Consider the following 23,050-nt stretch of genomic DNA (forward strand, 5'->3'; position numbering starts at 1 on the left):
AGTTGATGTAAGCAAAAAACCTACTCACTACAAAGCATCCATATTCTCTACGTTTCGCTCCCATAAATCTAGATAATCTGCCCTCGCTGCATGTCACAGATAGCTAAATTCTCATTCGGCTAGAAAAAGGAGGACAGGCTGATTCTTAAATTCCAAAACATTGACCGAAAATACAAACTGGAAAAACATAGATCTTACTGGATGATGAAATGAAAAAAAAAACCCAAACCTGAAAAAAAAGTCTCTGAACCGTGCCACAGATGGACGGAGGCCACTGAAATTTCAGCTCACTCAGGTGAAAAGGCAACGGGGGTTAATTTTCCAAAATATTTATGCAAGTAAAATCAGCATATACTTGCGTAAGTGGCGCCGGCGCTATTTTATAAACATTAAAAGCATGCGCGTATTTTTGGGCTCGGGCGCTCGTGAGAAAGGGGAGGTCGGGGCGATCTGGGACAGGGTCAAGAGGTACGCAGGCAAGTTGCTATTTTATGAGAGACCTGCGCATGTTGCGTCTGGCAACTTATTCGTGCTATTTTCCACCTGTGGATTGCCTTACGCGATTCACATCGGACTCGTCTGTGGGCTGGGTGGGAGGTCTGGCTGAACTTGGGGAGGGGGAGGTTTTCAGGGTAAAAGCGTAGGAGGGTCTCGATGACCTGGAGAAGGACTGGTTGAACTGGTGGAGGTACTGGCAAACTGGTCATTTCAATGACCTGCGCATGTTTTAAAATGGACTAACCTCCATGCATAAATCAGGGTTTTGCGTGAGCAAATCATTTTTTTTTTTTTTATGCGTAAAATATACGCGTGCATCTTTGTAAAACAGGTGAGAAAAGTAGGCTCGTTCAATACATTGCAGATATTCATGCATAAGCAGACATAGGTATATTTTATAATATGCACATCCCCGATGCGTGGTTATTAAAATACTGTCGTGGATCATCGTGCGGCCATATATGCGTATATATGGGGCCTCACGGAGTTGTTTGAGAGTTACCCGCCAGGCTTTCTGTGGGCTCACAGGCAGATTTATTGGGGAGCTTATCTAAGGAGAAAATCTGAGAGGAATCAAAAGTAATTGTACAATCATTAACTGAATAGATGATATCAACAAAAACCAAACTCCTCTCACAGCAAGGTAAAAATGGGGAGGCAAAAACATAGGAAAAAACGGAGAGGATTGACATCAAACTATCCGATTCAGCCAAACAACAAGCACTAGCCGGTACTAGTCAGAGTCTAAATAGAATCTCAATTGAAAAGGTTCAAAGTAAACATTATTTCACGTTAACATGATTCACCAAACATTTACATGGGTACCGAGGAATAAACTGTGCACCCAATGCCAAAACTTCAGAACGCATAGCCAACAATTGTTTCCTACATTCCTGTGTTGGCCTAGCAATATCTGGATAAATCAGGATTTTATGCCCATAGAATAGAGCAGTTTTAGTTCGAAAAAAAAATCTCAAAACAGAGTCACGATCTTGCTCAAAAGCAAAGGAAACCACAAGTGTGCCTCTATTAGACCTTTGAACTCCACCAGATGTTTCCAGAAGTTCAGTTAGATTTAAATTGACATCTTGAACTTGGTTAGCAGCATCTTGTCTGGTTCCAGACAGGTGGCACTGCCATAGAGGAAATTTTGAGAACATCAGAGATATATTTTTTTAAAGAGATCAATCAGGGGAAACCATAGTCCAGACCTGGAAAATTCAATATCCGATTGAATGATCAATATTTCCCAACTTTTTACTGTGGATCATTTCACTCTGAACCAAATTAACTTGTGTATTCTGAATATTAGTGACTCTTTGATCTACATCCTCCAGTTTTCATGATGAGCTGCAATAAAGCTTTCAGAACACTGTATGCATCGATTAATATCCAAGGTGACATCTACCAAAGAAGAGAGAGATTTTTCAAGAGAAAACAAAGCAGTCCATATAGAGAGTCTAAGATAATAACTGAAGGTTTGTTCAACATCACTCTATGTATAGCTTTCACCCGATCTTCATTGCTAGTATCTCGCTCAACGGCCAGGCCTGAAGCAACTTCTCCAACCATCAAGGGCATCGAGGCCTGAAGCAAGAGCCTTTCCAGAGCAGCTCCTTCCAGTGCTGACTCGCCCAAGTCTCCCAACAGAGGCACAAATGCTGCACTGGCTTCTCCCATACAGGGCCCGTGAATTCGAAACCCAAGGCTTCCCCAGACGTGCCCTGGTTCAGGCACACCGGGCAACGAAGCCTCAGCTGACGATGTCATCTGATGGGGAGGGGAAGGAGTCCGCGGCACTCCAGAGTTCTCGGAGGATTCTTCATCCGGCAGTGGTACCACGCGGCCAGTGGCCACTCCACAATGGATCTGGCAACGGTGGGGTAAGAAGCCCATCTATTTTCTGCTGCACTAGGTCCACCAAGGGAGATGCTGGGGAGTCTCCCTGATTTTACCTTTACATTTAGTATGAGGCATATTTAACAGGAAAAAACGACAGCAGCAGAAGAGAGCTCGTACCCGTGCCTCCCAGAGAGATGCCATCTTGTCCCCCTCAGTGAGATATTTTAATAGGAACTGCAGCCTTTGCTGAGAGCTGTTGTTTGGGCTCTGAGAGAGACAGGTAACAGGAATGCCAGACTTAGCTGAGAGCTGCTGTGTAAAAACAGTGACGCCAAATCTCCCACAATGCACACCTTCCCTCACTAGACTTGACCAGTCAGAGGACATATCGATGTCACCCATTTGTGAGGACAACCATCCTGCTTGTCCTATGAGAAAGGTAAACTTGCAAGTGCAATTTTTAAATACAACCACCAGGTGGCAACATAACATGTGACACTTAAGATCTGTGAATGCAGCATACTAGATCTGTTTGCATCTTTTCCTCTTCCAGCACCGTCCTCGCCTTAATATACCAAACCTATACCATTCTATCCAGGCAGAAGCAACCTTATCTCAGGCTTTGAATACCACCACTGACAAAATAGCCCCAATGACAACAGTAATATCTAGTAGAAGAGGGATTGTACCATGGTTTACTCCCTCATTATAGCATGCTAAGCAAGAAATTAAGAGGCCTGAACAATCTTGGCGGAAAACAAGCCCTCTAGTCACAGCCGAGGCATATAAGGCTACACCAGGGGTGGCCACCTCCAGTCCTTGAGAGCCACAACAGGCCTGGTTTTCAGGATATCCACAATGAATATGCATGAGATAGATTTGCATACACTGAAGGCAGTGCATGTTTGTGGCTCTCGAAGATCAGAGTTGGCCACCCCCTGGGCTACACTAATTAGATACAGACACATAACAGTTAAAAAAAGCTTTTTATTCAGCCAGACTCACAGAATCTGGGGGTAATCCATGCAAATTATTCCAGATTGTGAAAAACTAAATGTTTTTGATATGCACACTAATATGAGATCTTAAATAAACGATGCAATGAATTTACACTTTTTTTTTTTTAGGACAAGGTATGTACAGTGTGTAGTAAATTTGTGGCTTTTTCTATCCCAAGTCCTCCGCCAGTGGTAGCAATAGATTTTACTACACCATCGTTGTAGGACCGTTTTTCGAGTTTGTCCATGGAAGAAATTGTGTGCGCGATCTTCCTTGCGCACTGTTGCTGTGTCCCCCCCTTCCATCATAAAAATCTTACGAGAAGCCTTAGAACAATATATAACGAAGATGGTTAATCAGTCCCTTTTGGAAGGTTGCATGCCATCCGAGCTTAAGAAGACCTCAGTTAGGGCCTTAAAGAAACCTACATTGGACCCCTCGGTTTTAAGAAGAGAGTGTAGTTTTAATCCAACTAAATGATTTCCTAGATGAAGATGGGATTTTTGATCAGTTTTGGTTTTAGAAAACATTTTAGTACGGAATTACTTTGATTTAACAAGTTTTGATACCATTAGGGGAGGTTTTAATCAAGGAGTATCCTATGTGATAGTTTTATTGGATACCACTACGGCCCTTTGACACATTAAACCATACTTTTTTGTTATTTTGCCTGAGCCAAATTGGGATTTCAGGAAAGCAGTTTCAATCGTTTATGTCCAGTCAACTTCAATGTGCATCTTTAGCCTGCTCAAACCGGTACAGCATACCCAACGAGGTACCACAGGGATTGGCCCTGTCAGTGGTTCTAGTCAACATTTGCATATCCCCTTTGTGCACGTGTTCTTTTGGAATCCACTACAAATTATACGCGGACGATATCCAGTTTTTCATTCCTAAATTATCATCCTGGCAAGCCCCTCAAAAATGGCTTTCCATCTGTTTATCCTCAATTAAGTCACGATTGGCACTGAATCTAGACAACTCTGAAATTCCTCAGCGTTCGGGCAGGTCAATCCCCGCGAGTAGGTTGTGCACCTGTACCAGCAGACAGAGATGGAGCAAAAGCTGACATCACAGCCATATAGTCCCGCCCCGACATCAATCCACCAGTATTCTCCGTCTCCAGCAGATAGTGGACATACATTTCCCTTCGGGGGACTGCCTATGAGTAAAAAAAGAAATAAGTTGCTTCCTGAGGTGATACCATGTGGTTCCCTCCCTCAGTAGAGTGCTTTCAGTCCGGTAGCCTTTAGTGGTATGGACCTAAAGTCTCATTAGCAGTTGCAGATCAAGAGAGGCTCGATGGTGAAGGCTTTCGCCTTCTCCCCCCCCTAGCTGGGTCCCGTTCCTGCTCTCAGCCAGGGAGGGCTGAGCTCAGGTAAAAGTTTTTTACTTTAAACAAAAAAAACAAAACAGCGCAAAGAAGGAAGAAAGCAGGAGAAAGGTCTATTTCCTCGTCGTTCGTCTGTTCCGCTCACATCTCTGGGGAGCTCTGTGAGACGAGAGGTGGTGCAGACACGGTGGGTTGAGCAGCCATTTGGCTTGGCCCCGCTCCCAAGCTTCTCCCATTTTGGCGCATGGTAGGCTGCGAGGTGGTTTTATGCATTTTTTTGCTGCAGGCCATTGATGTGCACCTGCGCGTCCTTTTGTGTGTCCGGTGTGTCCAGTTTAGGCGTTCTTCCTTCTAGCTGCACATCTTGGACATCCAGCTTAGGCATCTTTCTTAGTGTCGGTACTGGGCTTCCAGTTTGGGCGTCCAGTCGGATGAGTGGCCTTTGCGCGTGTGCTTGGACGCACATTTCTTGTGCGTCCATTTTGGGCACGGCTTATCCGCGTGAGTAATCTAGGTGCAAGCATTTTTCGGTCTGCACTTTTAAAACCATGGCGCCTGCAGCGCAGAAGCCTAAGCGTTTATCTGTTTGCGCTGCGTGCCACATCAGGGCCATTCAGCCGGAGCTTTCTTTAAGCCTGTGTCAGCACTGCCTGGATGCTCGGGAAGATTTACCTCCTTTTGATTTTACCCCATCCACAGGTCCAAAACGCCTAAATTGTATAGACGTGATCCCCAGGTACTGCTGCCCCACTTACCAGTACATAAAAATGGCACTGGCTGGTTCCTGTAGCATGCACTGTTTTGGTGCCACCCAGAAAACCCTGCAAAAAATACATCTGGAACCCATATGGTATTATGCCTATTGTAATGTGTGTGTAGATGTGGGTTTGGCCCTCAGAAAGCCTAGAGTAAACTTCTTGTACCAAAAGGGCACTGTCGGCAACACTGCAGATATTACACCAGGCCTAAAAAACACCTCCTTTAGGAATGCAGATCACACCAGGCTTTATAAATCCCTACACAGAAACTACATGCTGGAAGAATACGCCACCTCCGTCACAGATGCCGAACACAGAAAGACCTCTCACCAAATACAGAATAAAGAGACCATAACCAGAAATGGATGGACAGAAACCGAACTGGAAACTGCAACTAATCAGACCATTTATGCAATGCAGCAATGGAAAAACAGAAGCATTCCTCATAAATAAAATAAGGAAATATAACTCAAGCATAATAAACCATACTAATAAATAGAATATTAGCAAAAAGCTGGAGAATAGAATAACATCCAATAATTGAGAACGCATATAAAAAGTTTATAATTTTTCTAAACAACAATAAAATATTTCAAAATAGCAGAGACATGAAATACAAATAATTAAAACTAATAAGAATGGAAAAATCCCCCATACCTGAAAAAAATTAATATCCTATCACCTTGAGTTTGTCGTGAACTAGTGAGGATGGCACAAACTTTTCTTCACACATACACACACACAGACAGGCTCCCATTCACATAAATACACACACAACCCAGGCAAGTTCCCATTCACACAACCCTCCCCCCTTCACACACATACATATACAACCCTGGCAAACTCCCATTCACTCAGACACACAACCTAGGCAGGCTCCCATTCATAGAAAATCACACACACACACACACACACACACAACCCAGGCAAGCTCCCATTCACACAACCCCCCCCCTACACACACTCACACACATATACAACCCTGGCAAACTCCCATTCACTCAAACACACAACCCAGGCAGGCTCCCATTCATAGAAAATCACACACACACACACACACACACACAACCCAGGCAAGCTCCCATTCATACAACCCTCCCCCCTACACACACACACACATATACAACCCTGGCAAACTCCCATTCACTCAGACACACGACCTAGGCAGGCTCCCATTCATACAAAAACACACACACACAACCCATTCACACAAACACAAACACCCAAAACCCAGGCAGGCTTCCATTCACTCAGACACACGACCTAGGCAGGCTCCTATTCATACAAACACATATATAACCCAAGCAAGCTCCCAGTCACACAAACATACAATCCAGGAAAGCTCCCATTCACTCAGACACACGACCTAGGCAGGCTCCCATTCATACAAAAACACACACACACACACACACACAACCCAAGCAGGCTCCCATTCACTCAAACAGACCACACACCATGCTTCTATTCCTCTTTTTACAGGGCTCCCCGCCTTGTTCAAAACTTCTGCAGCTGCTCCTGCTTTTTTTTTTCCCCCTCTTCTGACAGATTCCTCTGCAGGATAAGCTCTCCGACAGGCTTAAATAGGCCTGAAAGCCATTCTGCCTACCCTGCTGATACAGCCCCCTTCTGTTCTTGGCAGCCGGCACCAGTGGCACAGAGCAGGAACTGGCTAGATCAAAACAAGCTGCTTAGAGGTGCTCCACGACACCGCTCCACACGCCTCTGCTGGATGCAGCAAACCATGGCAGTCGGGGAGGCTCGGGGAAATCCAATCTTAAAAAAAAAATAAATTGCTGGCTTCCGTGGCAGATGGAAGGAAGGGGAGGGACATGCTCTCCACACTTCTGTGCTTCTACTAACTGTATCGAGCTCCGCTCTTCAGTACATCGGCCCGAGCGGGACTCGGGAGGATGAGGCTGCCACGAATCTACCTGCTTTCACTGACCATCGCCACCGCCCTCCTGAGTGTGCTGCCCCTTGCAAATGCACGGTATGCATGTCCGCTTGCACCGGCCCTGTCTAGGCAGCACCAATCGCACCACAGCACTAAGGGCCCACTGTTCTCACGAGTGTCACGTTCAATAAGCATTACTTCTTTTGCAACACCGATTACTGCATGAAGAGGTATCAACAAGAGAGGGTCCTTGCCGAAGAGCCCGGAAGAGATGTCCTCACCCGTCCCCACACCTCCCTGTTCAGAATGAACCCAGGAAGCTGCAGTGACTTCCATCAAGGTCCCAGGAACCTCCTAGGCATATCAGTTTCAGAATGAAATGCATTTACCCCCAGAGCATCCAAAATGCTGGTCTAAGGAATTTTCAACTTATTTGTAGGGAGATTAAAGGCAGGCAGGCTGTACATTAAGGATTAAAGAGCTCTCACAGTACAGTCACTTCTAAAGTATCTAAAATGCTCTAGCAACAGCAATGTTATCACAGGGCTGCTTTTCAAAGTGAGCAAATGGCATCAATAACGCAATTTTCTCTGCTTTTATTGAGAAGATGCAGTTCTGGTTTCCTGCTTCACAGCGAAGTTGACTTTTCTCGGTTGATTTCTTTGCTTTTCATTGCTACCATTAACTTTAGCTAATGAACTGTTAAGTGCCAGAGTAGAACATTTTTAGTATTCTGAGCAATGAGCAATGGAGCTGGTTGACAAGACAGCTTTGGGTGGCCTATTCCTGTTTTTCCCTACTCCTAATATGCACTGCATGTGTCTTGGAGGAATGCGACTCGTCGAGGTTCACTTTGGTACCATTTCAAGTTAAGGCTCACTTTTTTAGCTTGACTTCTGGAAACCTGCACTTCAAACAGCAGAAGGACATGTGGACCTGGAAATTGAGAGCAGTCTTTTCTGCCAAAGAACCTTTGTGTAACCTTGGCCAAGCTTCTTTATACCCCTGTGTGTCTTCCTGCTTCCAGTTCGCTGTTGAAAACAGAGGATTTGTCTGTAATATGACGACCACGGTGGTCGACCTGGTTTCCTCTGAGTGCGTGAGCGATCGCTTATGTATATATTTCAGAGCATCACTCACTGGTTTTACATGGTTGCTCATATACATTTTTCATTGCGCTATATACAGAAACTCCGCGTTAATACTGGCGCTCAAAACGGTTGGTTAAAAAAAAAAAATTGTAGCTCACACGCAAAAACAAAATTTGCCCACACTTAGTCACTGCTTGGAGGGAGCATTGGCGGTCGACGCCTTAACAACGGGGGTTCATACTGGGTCTGATGCTCAGCACCATTTGGACAGCTAAGTTTGGCACTGTTTGAATATCAGAGATGGAAATGTGGCTGACCCTTTAGTCAGCCCTTAGATGGCCCTAGATTCCTGCCCATTAGTAATAAGTGGGATTTTCCATTCCATTTCATTCTCTCCAATGAGGGAACTGTGATTGGCTATCCCTAGGGCACTAGGGGGAGTTTAGTGGTAGAGCGTGGTCTTTTTGAGTTGGCTCTTGAAGAATAAGGAGCAATGTTTCCTTTTCCCCTGGTGAGTTTGGGCCTACTCACCCAATTTGGTATTTTTCTGGCATTCAGAGGAGATTTCCCCTTAGTAAACTCCCTGTCTGAGAGGGGCTGCCTCAGTTTTGGAAGAGAGATTTTTGGTCAGGTTTTGGATACGTTTTTCTCGTTCTGGAGAACACCCTGTATCTTTTGGAGAGGGGGCAAATTCCACCCCCCCCCCATTCAGAGAGCAGGGGCTGGAGACCTGTGAGCTACTCCTCTACTACCTAGAGGAAGCAAGACCCATGATAGCTCTACCCAGCTTGGAATTTTTGGACTTAGACAAATTTGGATTTTTTTTCCCCCTTTTTGTGAGTGTGAAGGTTTTATTCCCACCCCCTCACAAATTGGCATCAGGAGGGTGAGAATTTGGTTTGAGACTGGAAACATCAGACTTTTACCCCAGGGAAATCACACAGAATTGAAAAACAGAGCAGAACAAAACATCAAGATATGGAAACTCCCAATCGGATCTCCACCCCCAAAGCGCAGGGATCAGAACTTTGGACTCATGTAGGATCTTTTCTTGCTTTGGGGTCCCCCCCCCCCAATAGGATTCCTCATCTGATTGGGCTGTTTGTACCCTGATGAGAAAACGGTGGCAAGCTCACTCCCAGGAGCTAGAGAGATGAACACGAGCACCCCGGCAGAGAGGCTATGCAAATGCTTCTAATGCACAGTTTCAGTTGTGGAATAGGATGGATGTTTTGGAAATAATCGGTAAATTTTATTTGAACATCCAGTCTGTTCCTGAGGAAAATACAGTACCAGAGAGGTGCACTCCATCACCTGGGCCAAAAAGGATTTCCCTCCCATGAGTACCGACCAGTCTGACGATGTCAGGGAAACTTCCTTTGATGATCTGCTTGCTGGAGATGAGAGCAGACTTCCATCGGCAGGTGGAGCTGAATCGAATAGTCCTGAGTCTGCGGGCTCCATCAAGACAGCAGGGAATACTGAAGTGGATGCATATGCGCCCTTGCCCATGGCACCACTTCCAGGGTTGCCGCCATCAGCCCGAGTACCTGTAGATAGGACCACACTATTGGGCGTATAGTGCTCACCAAGAGACGCACCTGGGATATCAACTTTTGAATATGAGCTTCTGATAGAAAAACTTTGCCCTGCTTCGTGTCGAATACACACCCAGATATTCCAATGACCGAGATGGCTGAAGACTGCTCTTGGCTAGGTTTACCACCCAACTGAGCTTCTGTAACAAGGAGAGATCACCTGGAAGGTCACCAGACAGCTTTCTTCCAGAGACTTGGCCTGAATCAACCATTCATTTACATAGGGTGAACTAGGAGCTCATCCTTTTTCAGTAACTGCTGCTACCACCACAATCTTGGAAAATGTTCTGGGAGCGGTGGCTAGACCAAAAGGCAGCGCCCGAAACTGATAATGGCACCCCAACACTGCAAAATCAGAAAATAGTGGGTGCTCCAATCAGATAGGAATATAGAGGTTCGCCTTGGACAGATTCCAAGGAAGTCAGAAATTCCCCCAACTGCATGGCCATTATCACTGAGCGCAATGTTTCCAGGTGAAAATGAGTTACCCGCAAATGACGGTTGACCCCTTTGAAATCCAGGATGGGGCAAAAGAAGCCCTCCTTCTTGGGCACAATGAAATAAATGTAATATTGACCTGTATTTTCTTGGGATGTGGGTACTGAAACCACAGCCCTCAGACTGAGGAGCCTCTATCGCCTGCTGCTTCTTCAGGGAGACACCATGAACACATCCTGAGGAACACTGCGAAATTCCAGTGCATATCCTTCTCGTGTCACTTCCAGGATTCACTGATCCGATGTGATTTCGACCCACTCTGATAAAAGAGAGAGAAGCACCCCCCTATTTCTTAATCTTGGGGGGTGAGTCAGCAAACCTTCATTGGGAGTGTCGGGAAGTCACACTACCCAAGCCCCCGCCTCGCCTGGGATGTCTAGGATGAAAGGGCTGAGACCTGCCAAAAGGTCGAGTCCTCTGTAAGGTCAACCCTCTGTAGGGATGAAAACACTTGGAACCTCTGAGACAACCCCCTCATACCAAAGGGGAACGGCAACTGCTTCTTATCCTCCAGCATGGGAGGAACCGGAGATTCACCCCATTTACTGGCCAGTTTCTCCCACTCACTCCCAAACAAGAGCAAACCTTTAAAAGGCAATGTCGTAAGGTTAGCCTTGGAGGTTGCATCAGCCGATCAATTCCTCAGCCATAATTGGCGTCTGGCCGCTATTACAAAAGCCACTCCTCTGGCTCGCAACCCGTATCTGCTAAGAGGGCAGTGGCGGGTTCCATAACTGCCCTGGAAGTCACACCAGAGTCATCAATCATCTCTCCTGAGAGAGAAGCAAACAAAAGCGAGCCACCAGAGAACAACAGGAAGCTATCTGCAAGGTCATTGCCACTGCTTCAAATGCTTGCTTAAGGATGGCCTCAATTATCCTATCATGCACATCCTTCAAGGCCGTTCCTCCCTCTACCGGGATAGCCATCCGCTTAGAGATGACACAGACAAGTACATCCACTTTCTGGAAATGCAGATGCTCTCTCACCACTGGATCCAGGGGGTACAGGCCTTCCAAGGTCCAACCCCCTTTAAAATTTGCCTCTGGGGCGTCCCATTCAAGATCAATCAGTTCTTGAATGGCCTCCATAACAAGGAAAAAACAAGAGGCTTTACGCAAAGAAACCAAAATGGGATTGTTCTTTGGCTCAGACATGGTATCTGCTCCAGGAACTCCCAGCATCTTCAACATCTTGGAAATCAGGGCCGGTAATTCATCTCTCTGATGAAGATAAATCCTATACGGTTCTAATCCTGGAGGAATTTCCCTTCCCTCTAGAGTCAGGATCTGCTTCATCGGCAGTGCCCTCCGGATTCCTGTCAGGGACACCTGCAGCTCGAGGAGTACTTCGGCGCTTAAACGCAGTATCAGAAGAGGGAGAGGCCATTGCCCGAGGAACTGACCTGACAGGATTGGACGGGGCTGAGGATTGTGCCTGAAGAAAGGATTGCAGTCCCTGAAAAAATGCTAACCAAAAAAAGGCAGAAGGATCCATACCAAAAACAAGAGGCACTTATGCGGTACCCACTGAGTTACCATCCCTGCTGAGGAACCAGCAAGGGAGTCCCAATATCAGGTGTTTCTCCTGACACATCTTTACCCATAATTTCATCAGGTTGGGAATAGACTTAGTTTTTGGGTACTTGCCAGGTTCTTATGGCCTGGATTGGCCACTGTTGGAAACAGGATGCTGGGCTTGATGGACCCTTGGTCTGACCCAGTATGGCATTTTCTTATGTTCTTATGTTCTTAACCAGGCTTAGTAAAATCAGAGGAAGACAATTCTCCCTGAGCCTCTAAACGCAAGTTAGAGGGCATGCCAGGCTGAGATGCCTGAATATGACAGGTGGCACACAAGGCAAGGCGCTTAGGCTTCTTAGCTATAGGCATCATTTTTTTTTTATATGCATCCAAAATTTAGGTATCCAAGAGCTAGGCATCCCAAGACCAGGTGCCACTCAACTTAAGTGCACACAAATGTATGCCTAATTGTGCGCACAAGATAAGCGTGCGTCCAAGTCGGACGCTGCTTAACCTGGACGCCCAAGTCGACTCTCAACTAAGCATCCAAAACCTGGACATATAACCTGGATGCACACCAGGACGCGCTGCTGAAATGATGTCCTATAGAGGGCAGCTGAAAGTGTAGGCAAAATGCAAGAAAACACTGTTGCGGCCTACCACAGAGTGTGCAGCAGAAAAGCCTCAGAACGGGGCCTAGCCACAAGAGGCAGTTCAACCTGCTAGGCTGCCCCCCGTTCCTGAACCTCTCTTGGGGTGGGGCAAACATCGGAACGGCACGCTTTGCTCAGAGACCGGGGAAGGGGAATCCCTGAACAACCCTCCTTCACTGTCTCTGTAAAGGTATCTCTTTTTTTTTTTTAACTTACCTGAGCTCAGCCCTTCCCGGGCTGTGGGAAGAGAGGGCATATACCATCACCGCTACTCTCGGCTTCCTGCACCTGCTGCCTTTAAGCTGAATAATAAGCTAAGTCCATGCCAGCTGAAGAACCAACTACTGGACCAAGGCACATGTCTGAAGGATCATGGAAATCACCTCAGGAATTCTCAATTGGGGAAGGGACCATTTGTTATCACTGCAGGAGAGCAGGGCAATCAATTTTCCTTTTAAATTCTCCTTCTAAAATCTGAAGCAATCTCCACTAGGAAGATGCACATCCACCATCTGCTGGAGACAGAGAATACTGGCAGGCTGATGTTCCTGCAGGAGTATATATACTATGACGTCAGTTTGCTCCGTCTCCGTCTGCTGGTAGAGGAGCATAACACACTGGTCCTGAATCTATCTGTCCACATCCTAGGGAACGGATTGCTCATATGAGAAGTTGTACTGACGAGTGCTGTACTATATGGATGGCTGCTGTATAGATATATTGCAGTATATCCGTCAGGAATCACAGCTGTACAGATGATGTATGTTGATGAAGAGGACAGATCTGTGTTTCTCTTTGCTACAAGGGAAATATATTTATCTTCCAGCAACAAATGGAAATAATTCAGTGAGAAAATCACTGAAATGTATTCTTTCTCAATCCTTCAACATTGTTGGCCATTCTCCCTTCAATGCACAGAACTTTTAAGTGCCAAGATTCAGTGCATTAATAATGCTTGGAAAATGTTAGCTATCAGTATTCATTTATATTAGAGAAGGTCAGGCCAATCTCTGTCAGCTTTTAGTAGCCACTGCACTGCGACACCTACTTGCTGTTGACTCTTCTTTGCAATAGACCCATCACTTCTCCCTGGGCTTTAACTTGACCGGCTGTGAGCCCAGAAGAGGAGAAATGATGTGAACAAGCAGATGAGACATTCAGAAGAAGCCATGGAGAACCTGAAGGGCAGCCATTCGAAAATGACCAGAAGAAGGTCTTCCAGGGATGGAACTGCAAATGAAATGGAAAGTACATTTTCTCCCTCAGCTTGTCTAGGAAGGTCTGCAGCAGATTTGTTCTTCTGTGGTTTTCTTTCTTAAGCATGTGTCTTGGCTTAACCTAAGAGCCTGCAACACTTTCGCACTCAGGATATTTCCAGTGGGGGAACATTTTTGCAGCAAACTCCAGTATTTCATGGAAATTCCCTCCTCCACTATATCAGGACATTTTTTACAGTCGTTCTAACATACTATTTTCCGTACAATTATAATTAAACTAGAACACAGGCAAAAACTAAACAAAACATTATCCTGGAGCCAATCTGGTGGACTCTACTCAGGGATGCCGTGGAGGATCCTGAGGAGAGGGCGTCTCAGCCATCACTCAACGGCAACACCTAGTGACCAGACTCGGGGACCAGGTTCCGGAAAGAGCCACTGTTTGTGGCTGGTGGCCAAGGATCAATGCTGCAATGGCTGGGCTGAGGTGGAAGGGAATCTGAATTGGGGGAAGAGCCCCCAGGTAGTTGTCATATAGGTCACCAGAGGCCATGTTTTCATTTCAATTAATTCTTTTCCCCGTGACAATTCCTAAAAGGTGGTTTTACAACAACCATGGTTTTATTCTATTAGACTGGAAGGAAATATTGACCGAAGTGCCTCTAATGTAAGTACATTATGGAAAATGAATGCAGTTAAAATAATGTGAGAATGAAAAGTTGCATCATGCATGGTAACGGGTGAAATGGAAAGCAGCGGACAGTTAAAGGTATATGGTTATATGAAGGCTGGGGTCAGGCTGATCAAGAAGAACTCTTTAATGCTTGCCTCAAAACATGATTGGTACGTTTGACTACAGAAAACAATCCAAATCCTCTTGATGTTCATGGCACCCTATTGATCATTTAGCGTTAACAGAGCCTGTTGTAAAACTCAGCTGTGCCTCCAATTATTGGCAGTGAGCCAGTCAAAGGGAAAAGCAGGAGGTCAACCGAAACCTGACCTGTAGTGAAATAATTACATGGACCCTGAGCATGTGAAGACAGCAGGCAGTGGCACTAGCCCCTTCCTCTCAGCTCTCCTTGTTAGATGGGAGCCTCTGAAAACTTGCCCATTGGGTGGCTTGTCTTCCAGCAAGCTGTTGACGTGGGACTGAAAGGGAGTAGGCATTGCTGATGACCTTGACTCAAGGCCAATGTATTGTTTTGCTGGAAACTCCATTTTCAAAAGACAGGACATGCTTGAGCGAGGGACATATTTCAATTTTCCCCTTTCCCCACCTCAGCCTTCCTCTTGCTGCAGAGTTCATACTCCGACATCAGTACAGCCAATGCAACCAACACTTGCTAACCATATCCATGTATTTCAGATAATAAGCAGATTACTGAGAAAATGATAAACCTCAAACCAGAATGAAAAAAGTACAAAATAACAGAAGCATTAAAAAAATAAAAAAATAAATTGTGCCTCGCTCCATAATGCTACAGTCTGAAATCATAACTGAATACATTTTTCTGACAGTTTGTTAAATGATGCAATCTTATGAACACCATGCAAACTTCACCAGCTACCCAGACCATGAAGAAAAAGAGGGAATGGAATGTTAGTGAAGAAGGAGCAACCATTTCCTGTCAAGTTTATAATATGATTAATAGATGATTTGATTGAAAAAAATCCCTGTCATTTTGGAAAAGCATCAGCTGTACACCTTTGACAGGTGATAAAGATTGCTAGGCGGTGTGCTGACTGCGCAGAAGAAAATTCTCAGTGGGTCACATGCCCACTTTCATCAGCTCTAATCTCCTCCTGGGCTAGCAGCTCCCCACGCCTTGCCTGGCCTCTCCTCAGTGGTCCTGTGAAGCAGGCCCAAAGAAAATCCATTCATCTGTTGACCACAACCAGAACCTATCATGAAGCAATCATCAAAATAGGCTGGGTGTGATTCAGAAGGTGTGTCCAATACACACTGAACAGGAGAAAATCCTTGATAAATAGGGCCCACTGCATAGAGCATTACATTGTGTATTTGCTAAAAATATAGCGGTAATAATAATAATAATATACATTGATGTAAAAGTCACTGGGGAACATGTTGTAATCTAGAATGAAGTGGCAACATGACTTGTCATGGCATTAGCATAAGACAATCACTGCAATCTTGAACTCATGTTTTAAGTAGACAAAAAAAAACACTCAGCAGTACGAATATGAGAAGGACAGAGCACGTCTGACTTATCAGGGTGAAGCCCGACGACTGCAAACACAGCCCAGAGAACTCGAATAGGAGAGAATCTAGTTGGAAAAGCTGCAGCGATTGACGCCCATTATCCCAGCGCTGCTCGTGGGTCGGTCAACAAGCTTAGAAGAATTCTCCGTACCTTCGATGGGTTTTGGTACAAAATGCGAAGAGGGCTTGGTTTTCTTAACGCGGTTCCCCTTCATGGTCTGCCCTTCTTTATTGAGTCCCAGGTACCATGCTCGCCCCGACCCCTGGCGGTACAGCGTGGATGAATAAATGACGTAGTAGTTCTCAAACACAGACTCTTTGAATTTGCACTCAGGCGTGAAAATATCCTAAAGAGAGAAAGGAGAGAATGAACGGTAAGTTAGTCAATAGTCGCGGTAACTGCAATTTTTGTTGTGTCCTCTTATTTGAAAAGAAATCAAACAAGCAATGAAAAATATGCAACTAAAATTATGGGAACAAAGCTTCACGTAACATTAGAGAGATCAAAAGGGTTTATCCAGGTAACCTTTGAGTGAGTTACGCAGACAAACCCCCAAGATTTGAATTTCCTGCCCCTTTCAATGGTGAAACCTTGGTGGGTTGTTTTTTTTTACCCGGCCAGCCGAATACACAGAAACAGGGCAGAGGACATTCTGAGGGCATGGCTAAAACCCGTCCAGCTAGCCCTTGATCTTCACCACTAGCCGGGTAACTCTGGTCAAATAAATGACCGCCCTAACGGGAACGCCAACCAGGCATCATCAGCAGCGCCGTCACCTGGCTCAGTTCTGCTGAATATCTGGGGAAAGTTACCCAAGTAACATTTCTGCTCCCGGGCTTGCTCAATACCAAGCTCAAAGCCAACTCGTTTTAGGGAAGACCTCACTCCTGGCAAGCCAAAGGACTTTTGAACTTTGGCTGGAATTGCAGGAAGGTGTCCGGGAGCTGCTCCCGCCTGGCCAACCTTCCAGTCTCCCAGGTTGCCTCTTCCCTCTGTTTCCCCCCCTTCCAGTGTCCCACCCATGTACTGATCCACCTTTCCTCTCTTCTACACCTTCTTTCCATCACTTCCCGCACTGTGCCCTTCCTCTCTCACCACATGCCCAGCTCTGCAGAATCCTATTGCCCTTATCAACCTCTGTTCGGCTCCTCCTCGTAGCCTCCTTCAGGGTTCTTTCCTCTGCCCCTGCCAATTGCTCTCTTTCTTCCTCTCTTCCCTCACCCCATCTGGTTGCTCCCTTCCTCCCCGCCCCCCTCCTCTATATTTCCCCCCAACCCCTTACAGTTTTGGTCTTATCTGGCAGTGAGGTCAGCAGTGTGGCAACACAGTGAGGTAGATATTATCTGCTACATATGCTAAAAGATATAAACATAGCCAGCATATTCAGTGGTGAATACACCCAATAGCAGGGCTGACTTATCCGGCTACGTGATCTGGATGCCTCATTTAGCTGGGCAAATAGTTATCCAGCTCAGCGATGTTTGCTGAACATGGCTGAATCCTGAAATGCCGCCTCACAGCCAGATAAGGCCCAAGTTATCCGGCTAAGTGGCGCTGAATATCGGGCCCTTCGTCTGCGCAATTCCAGTGTTTGCAGCTGCTCCTTCCCCTCCACCACGGGATCGGGACGGAGAAGGGACAGAGACCGGCACTCACAGGATCTGCACGCACGCATGACTCACTGCTGCACGAATCTTTCTGCACAACATGGAAATTATGCGGATTTTATCTGTGGACATTTTGCAGTTACCCAGGGCCGGCGCTTCCATTAGGCAAACTAGACAATTGCCTAGGGCACAAAATACTCTTGCACTGCCTCTGCAATTACCTCCTTTGTCTGCCCCCACCCCCGTCCCAATGTACCTGAGAAAATGCATAGAAACACCTAATGGTTTTTTTTTTTAACCAAATATTTTTTAGGGAAATTTCACAGAATTCAGTGCTGCTGAGTTTGTCCATGTTGCTGGAATTCAATGCACAATATTTGGCAGAATTTCCCACTAACGTGCATAACCTTGCTGAATTCCCTCCCTCGCCAGCCACTGTGAAAAAGCTGCATGTGCTTTCTTGTACATTTTTGTTGCGGTCCGCTCCGTGACCCTCGCGTCCCGGCCCTTACCTCAAAGTTCCAGCTGGGCCACTCAATGCCTGAACCAGCTCCGTGAGCGTCTCCGCGGGGGAGACGCCATTACCCTGGGCTACTTAGGCGCACGCACGCGCGCTGTCACGGCGCTGATATAGCCCTTTTCCCGCCAGGGTGCGCTCCGCCCCCGCTCCTGACGTCAGACGCCCAGTCCTACTTAAACTCCCCGCGGACCCCACTATGACGCCTTGCAACCGGGTCTCCCCTGCGGTGCCCAGTTGCCCTGAGCCCCGGTGTGTGACTCCCTTGCACACCGTTCCTGCCTGCCTGCCTGCTTGGTCTACTACGTGACTTGCTCGCACTTCTAACCTCTTAGTTCTTGCCTGGTCCCGCTCTGCCTGTCTCCAACTTGCTACAGTTCCTGCCTGGTTTCACGCTGCCTGCCTTCAGCTTGCTACAGTTCCTGCCTGGTTTCGCTCTGCCTGCCTTCAGCTCGCTGCAGTTCCTGCCTGGTTTCACGCTGCCTGACTTCAGCTCGCTGCAGTTCCTGCCTGGTTTCACGCTGCCTGCCTTCAGCTTGCTACAGTTCCTGCCTGGTTTCGCTCTGCCTGCCTTCAGCTCGCTGCAGTTCCTGCCTGGTTTCGCTCTTCCTGCCTTCAGCTCGCTACAGTTCCTGCCTGGTTTCGCTCTGCCTGCCTTCAGCTCGCTGCAGTTCCTGCCTGGTTTCACGCTGCCTGCCTTCAGCTCGCTGCAGTTCCTGCCTGGTTTCACGCTGCCTGCCTTCAGCTCGCTGCAGTTCCTGCCTGGTTTCACGCTGCCTGCCTTCAGCTCGCTGCAGTTCCTGCCTGGTTTCACGCTGCCTGACTTCGGCTTGCTACAGTTCCTGCCTGGTTTCGCTCTGCCTGCCTTCAGCTTGCTGCAGTTCCTGCCTGGTTTCACGCTGCCTGACTTCAGCTCGCTACAGTTCCTGCCTGGTTTCACGCTGCCTGACTTCAGCTCGCTACAGTTCCTGCCTGGTTTCACGCTGCCTGACTTCGGCTTGCTACAGTTCCTGCCTGGTTTCGCTCTGCCTGCCTTCAGCTTGCTACAGTTCCTGCCTGGTTTCACGCTGCCTGCCTTCAGCTTGCTACAGTTCCTGCCTGGTTTCACGCTGCCTGCCTTCAGCTTGCTACAGTTCCTGCCTGGTTTCACGCTGCCTGACTTCGGCTTGCTACAGTTCCTGCCTGGTTTCGCTCTGCCTGCCTTCAGCTTGCTACAGTTCCTGCCTGGTTTCACGCTGCCTGCCTTCAGCTTGCTACAGTTCCTGCCTGGTTTCACGCTGCCTGACTTCGGCTTGCTACAGTTCCTGCCTGGTTTCGCTCTGCCTGCCTTCAGCTTGCTACAGTTCCTGCCTGGTTTCACGCTGCCTGCCTTCAGCTCGCTACAGTTCCTGCCTGGTTTCACGCTGCCTGACTTCAGCTCGCTACAGTTCCTGCCTGGTTTCACGCTGCCTGCCTTCAGCTCGCTACAGTTCCTGCCTGGTTTCGCTCTGCCTGCCTTCAGCTTGCTACAGTTCCTGCCTGGTTTCACGCTGCCTTCCTTCAGCTCGCTGCAGTTCCTGCCTGGTTTCACGCTGCCTGACTTCGGCCCGCCGCAGTTCCTACCAGGCCTCCTTCATCCGCTTCAGCTCCAGCCAACTCAAGATCCGGACCAGAGATCACCTAAGTCCCAGCGGCCGGGTTCCTACAGGCTCCTCCCGGGGGGACCGGCTTCCAGGGTGAACCTCCTGAGTCCCAAGCGGCTGGGCTCCCAAGGGCTCCTCCCGGGGGAGTACCAGCTTCCGGGTGAAGCCTACTGTCTACATCAGCCTGGTCTGCCTACCGGCCTTGCTGCCCCGAGGCCAAAGTCCAACTACCCCAGGTCTCCCGCAGGCCGGCCTAAGGGTCCACTGTCTAGCTAGTCCACAACAATTTTAATGGGCATGCTTTGGGCATCCCTAGTGTCCGAAGAGTACCTTCTGCCTATCGCGAGGGCAGCTTTGGGAGGTCTTATATGACCTGCATATGTCCCCTGCTTCTGTCAACACCAGCTAAGAGGAAACAGAATGATGCCTTGCCAACCTCATCAAAACTCAAACCCAGTTCGCGCCCATCTTTAAATGAAGTATTCTGGTTGTGGTCCGTTCCTCCCGGATCTTGTTCGGAATACTGCAATTGCATGGCACTCTTGGCACATCCTAGCATCCGACAGGATCACGCTTAAGACTGAAACCCTGCTGCACGCACTTCTTTTCAGCAGGCTCATCGAGAGCGCTCTGAGGCAGGCAAAGCTATCACACGGATGCCAACGGGCTTTTCTTTGGAAGGAGGGAATGCAGAAAGTGTTGTCAGGCTGACAGTAAATCTGATGAGCAGGAGAGCTGCAGGGGCCGGCTCCCAGCCAGCAGCGAGCAGAGGACTCCAAGTGCAGTTTGGCAATAAAACCAGAGGCACTCATTAGAGGACTCGGAATTCAGAAACAAGCGCGTCCGGTGAGTTCTGGCAACTATGTCCCTCCTGCTCGATCTTTCTTAAAAACATCAACAGTTTCCAAATGCACTTCCCTAGGGACGGTGTTTCCAAAGTGGGTGATTTTGCGCATACCCTGACAGGAATGAACCTCACTGGTCCATCAGGGTATGCTGAGGGCGATCTCAGTCTCTCAAATTCACCGCTAGTGCCCTTCTTAATACCTGCATTGTGCCAAAGAGAGCCTCCTGGGGCCCATAGGGTGCACGGGCAACATGTCTGCTACAGAGTCTAAGGCAATGGCTCAGCTAATGAGACATCTGGATTTAGCACATGGATGACGGAGCGAGAGCAGACGATAGGAAGACAATGGCCAAAGTAAAATGGCTTGGCTACAAATCATTCTCCTCTGGCTGGCTATCTCAGCGTCCGTAATTTTAGCCGGGTTTAAGAAGAGGCGTTCTCCAGAGTGTGTTTAAGTCGGGGAGTAAAACAGCACACGTCCATGAAATATTCAGTGGTGCATGCGCATACATGGGATATTCATTGGTACATATGCATACATAGGATTTCAGTGGTACACATGCATACGTGGGATATTCAGTGGTACACGCACATACACGGGATATTCATTGGTGCATGCATGTACTTGGAATATTCAGTTCATGCTCGTACATGGGATATTTGGTGGTAAACACATGTACATGGGATATTCAGTTCATGCTCGTACGAGGGATATTCAGTGGTACACAGGTATACTTGGGATATTCAGTTGTTCGTGATCGTACATGGGATATTCAGTGGTACATGCGCATACATGGGATATTCATTGGTGCATGCATGTACATGGGATATTCAGTTCATGCTCGTACATGGGATTTTCAGTGGTAAACACATGTACATGGGATATTCAGTTCATGCTCGTACATGGGATATTCAGTGGTAAACACATGTACATGGGATATTCAGTTCATGCTCGTACATGGGATTTTCAGTGGTAAACGCATGTGCATGGGATATTCAGTGGTAACACTATTTTGCTCCCACTTGGCTCTCTGCACACAAACCAAACTGTACGAGCGCTTTCAGTGTGTGGACGTTGTGGCTGCTGATTTTCAAAGGAAAAACAACATGGGCTGGGTTCCCTCTGACAACTGACTGCAACGCATGTGTGCGCTACAAACGGCCGTCGAGATCCATCTCATGTTCATCTATTGGTGATTTTACCTGCCCTTTTACAAAATGCACCCACAAAAATGATAAAATTACAACACAAATAACAATGAGACCTAACAGGCAAATAGCGATAATCCTGGTGGACATCCCCAGCCATTGCCCAAAACCTGTCCTCCTGACTTCCAAACATGGAAACCTGTTACTAGAGACTGTGGAATTGCAGGAAGGCCTCGGTCGAACATTTGCCTTCCAGCTCAGCCCAGTGCCGTTACCTGAGTAACACTGGAAATGCCCAGGATGGGCAATGAATTGCCGTTCTGGCTGCACGAGGGCCCACGATTCAGGTCCGGGGGGGGGGGGGGGGGAGAGTATGAGAGTGGCCAGCGAGCACATTTTCGATTTTGGGGTTTTTTCTTTACAAAACGGTGCCACTTAACCGGTTATCTTCTGCTATCTTTTGACAGCCGATTAAGTGGCATCTGTCGATAGGATGGGTCTCTTCTTTACACTGTCTGAAGACAATATCCAAAGGAAGGGACGCGTCCTGAGTTTGAATTCCACGTTCTCTGTGGGGGGGGGGGGGGAACGACTCGCGCGAATAAAAACATCGCGAGCTGGACTTTTACAAAGGGACTTTTCCTATAGCCGGAATCTCATTTCCAGATGCATCGTGGGCCCCCCTCTTACTGTCACCCAAGTGTTTCCTATTGGATAAAGTCAAGTTGCTCACCCTGACATAAGTAATAACTCTCATCCTCTATCAACTAAAAAGGGGGCGTCTGCCTGAAACAATTAATATGTTATCTTCCCGATCCTGTCATGCCTAGATTATACGATGACTTTGTAACCCATTAGATGATGGCCATTCTCTCCCTTGCATTTACAAAGAAAAAAATCTTTCATCAGTATTAAGTAAAACAGAAAAAAGGCTACTCTTCATATTTTTGGAAGTCTTAAGCAGACTCTCAGCTACAAAAGGCACTTTGTAAGGCCGAGATGCTCCCACCCCCCTTCAGATTTCCTCCAGAAGGCTGTTCTGCGGTTTACAGGCGATATGCATCGAGTTTACAGGTTAAAGGTCCCTTTTTACATCTGGGCTTTGGACAATTCTGTCCGGTGCAGATGTCCCAAGGGCCTGATGACCTCAGCTCTTTAAAAGTGACCTCGTCACCC

At 47.3% G+C, this 23,050-nt stretch overlaps 1 protein-coding gene across 1 annotated transcript in view; it reads right to left on the reverse strand.

The window, feature by feature from the left end:
- Positions 1 to 23,050, reverse strand: part of LOC115099201 (fibroblast growth factor 12-like) — a 157,431-nt gene that overhangs the window by 9,050 nt on the left and 125,331 nt on the right. The window contains 1 exon segment of the mRNA XM_029616632.1: positions 16,283 to 16,478. Within this exon segment, the coding sequence (XP_029472492.1) occupies positions 16,283 to 16,478 (196 nt within the window).

The sequence above is a fragment of the Rhinatrema bivittatum genome, chromosome 9, assembly GCF_901001135.1.
Source record: "Rhinatrema bivittatum chromosome 9, aRhiBiv1.1, whole genome shotgun sequence".
Lineage (NCBI taxonomy): Eukaryota > Metazoa > Chordata > Amphibia > Gymnophiona > Rhinatrematidae > Rhinatrema > Rhinatrema bivittatum.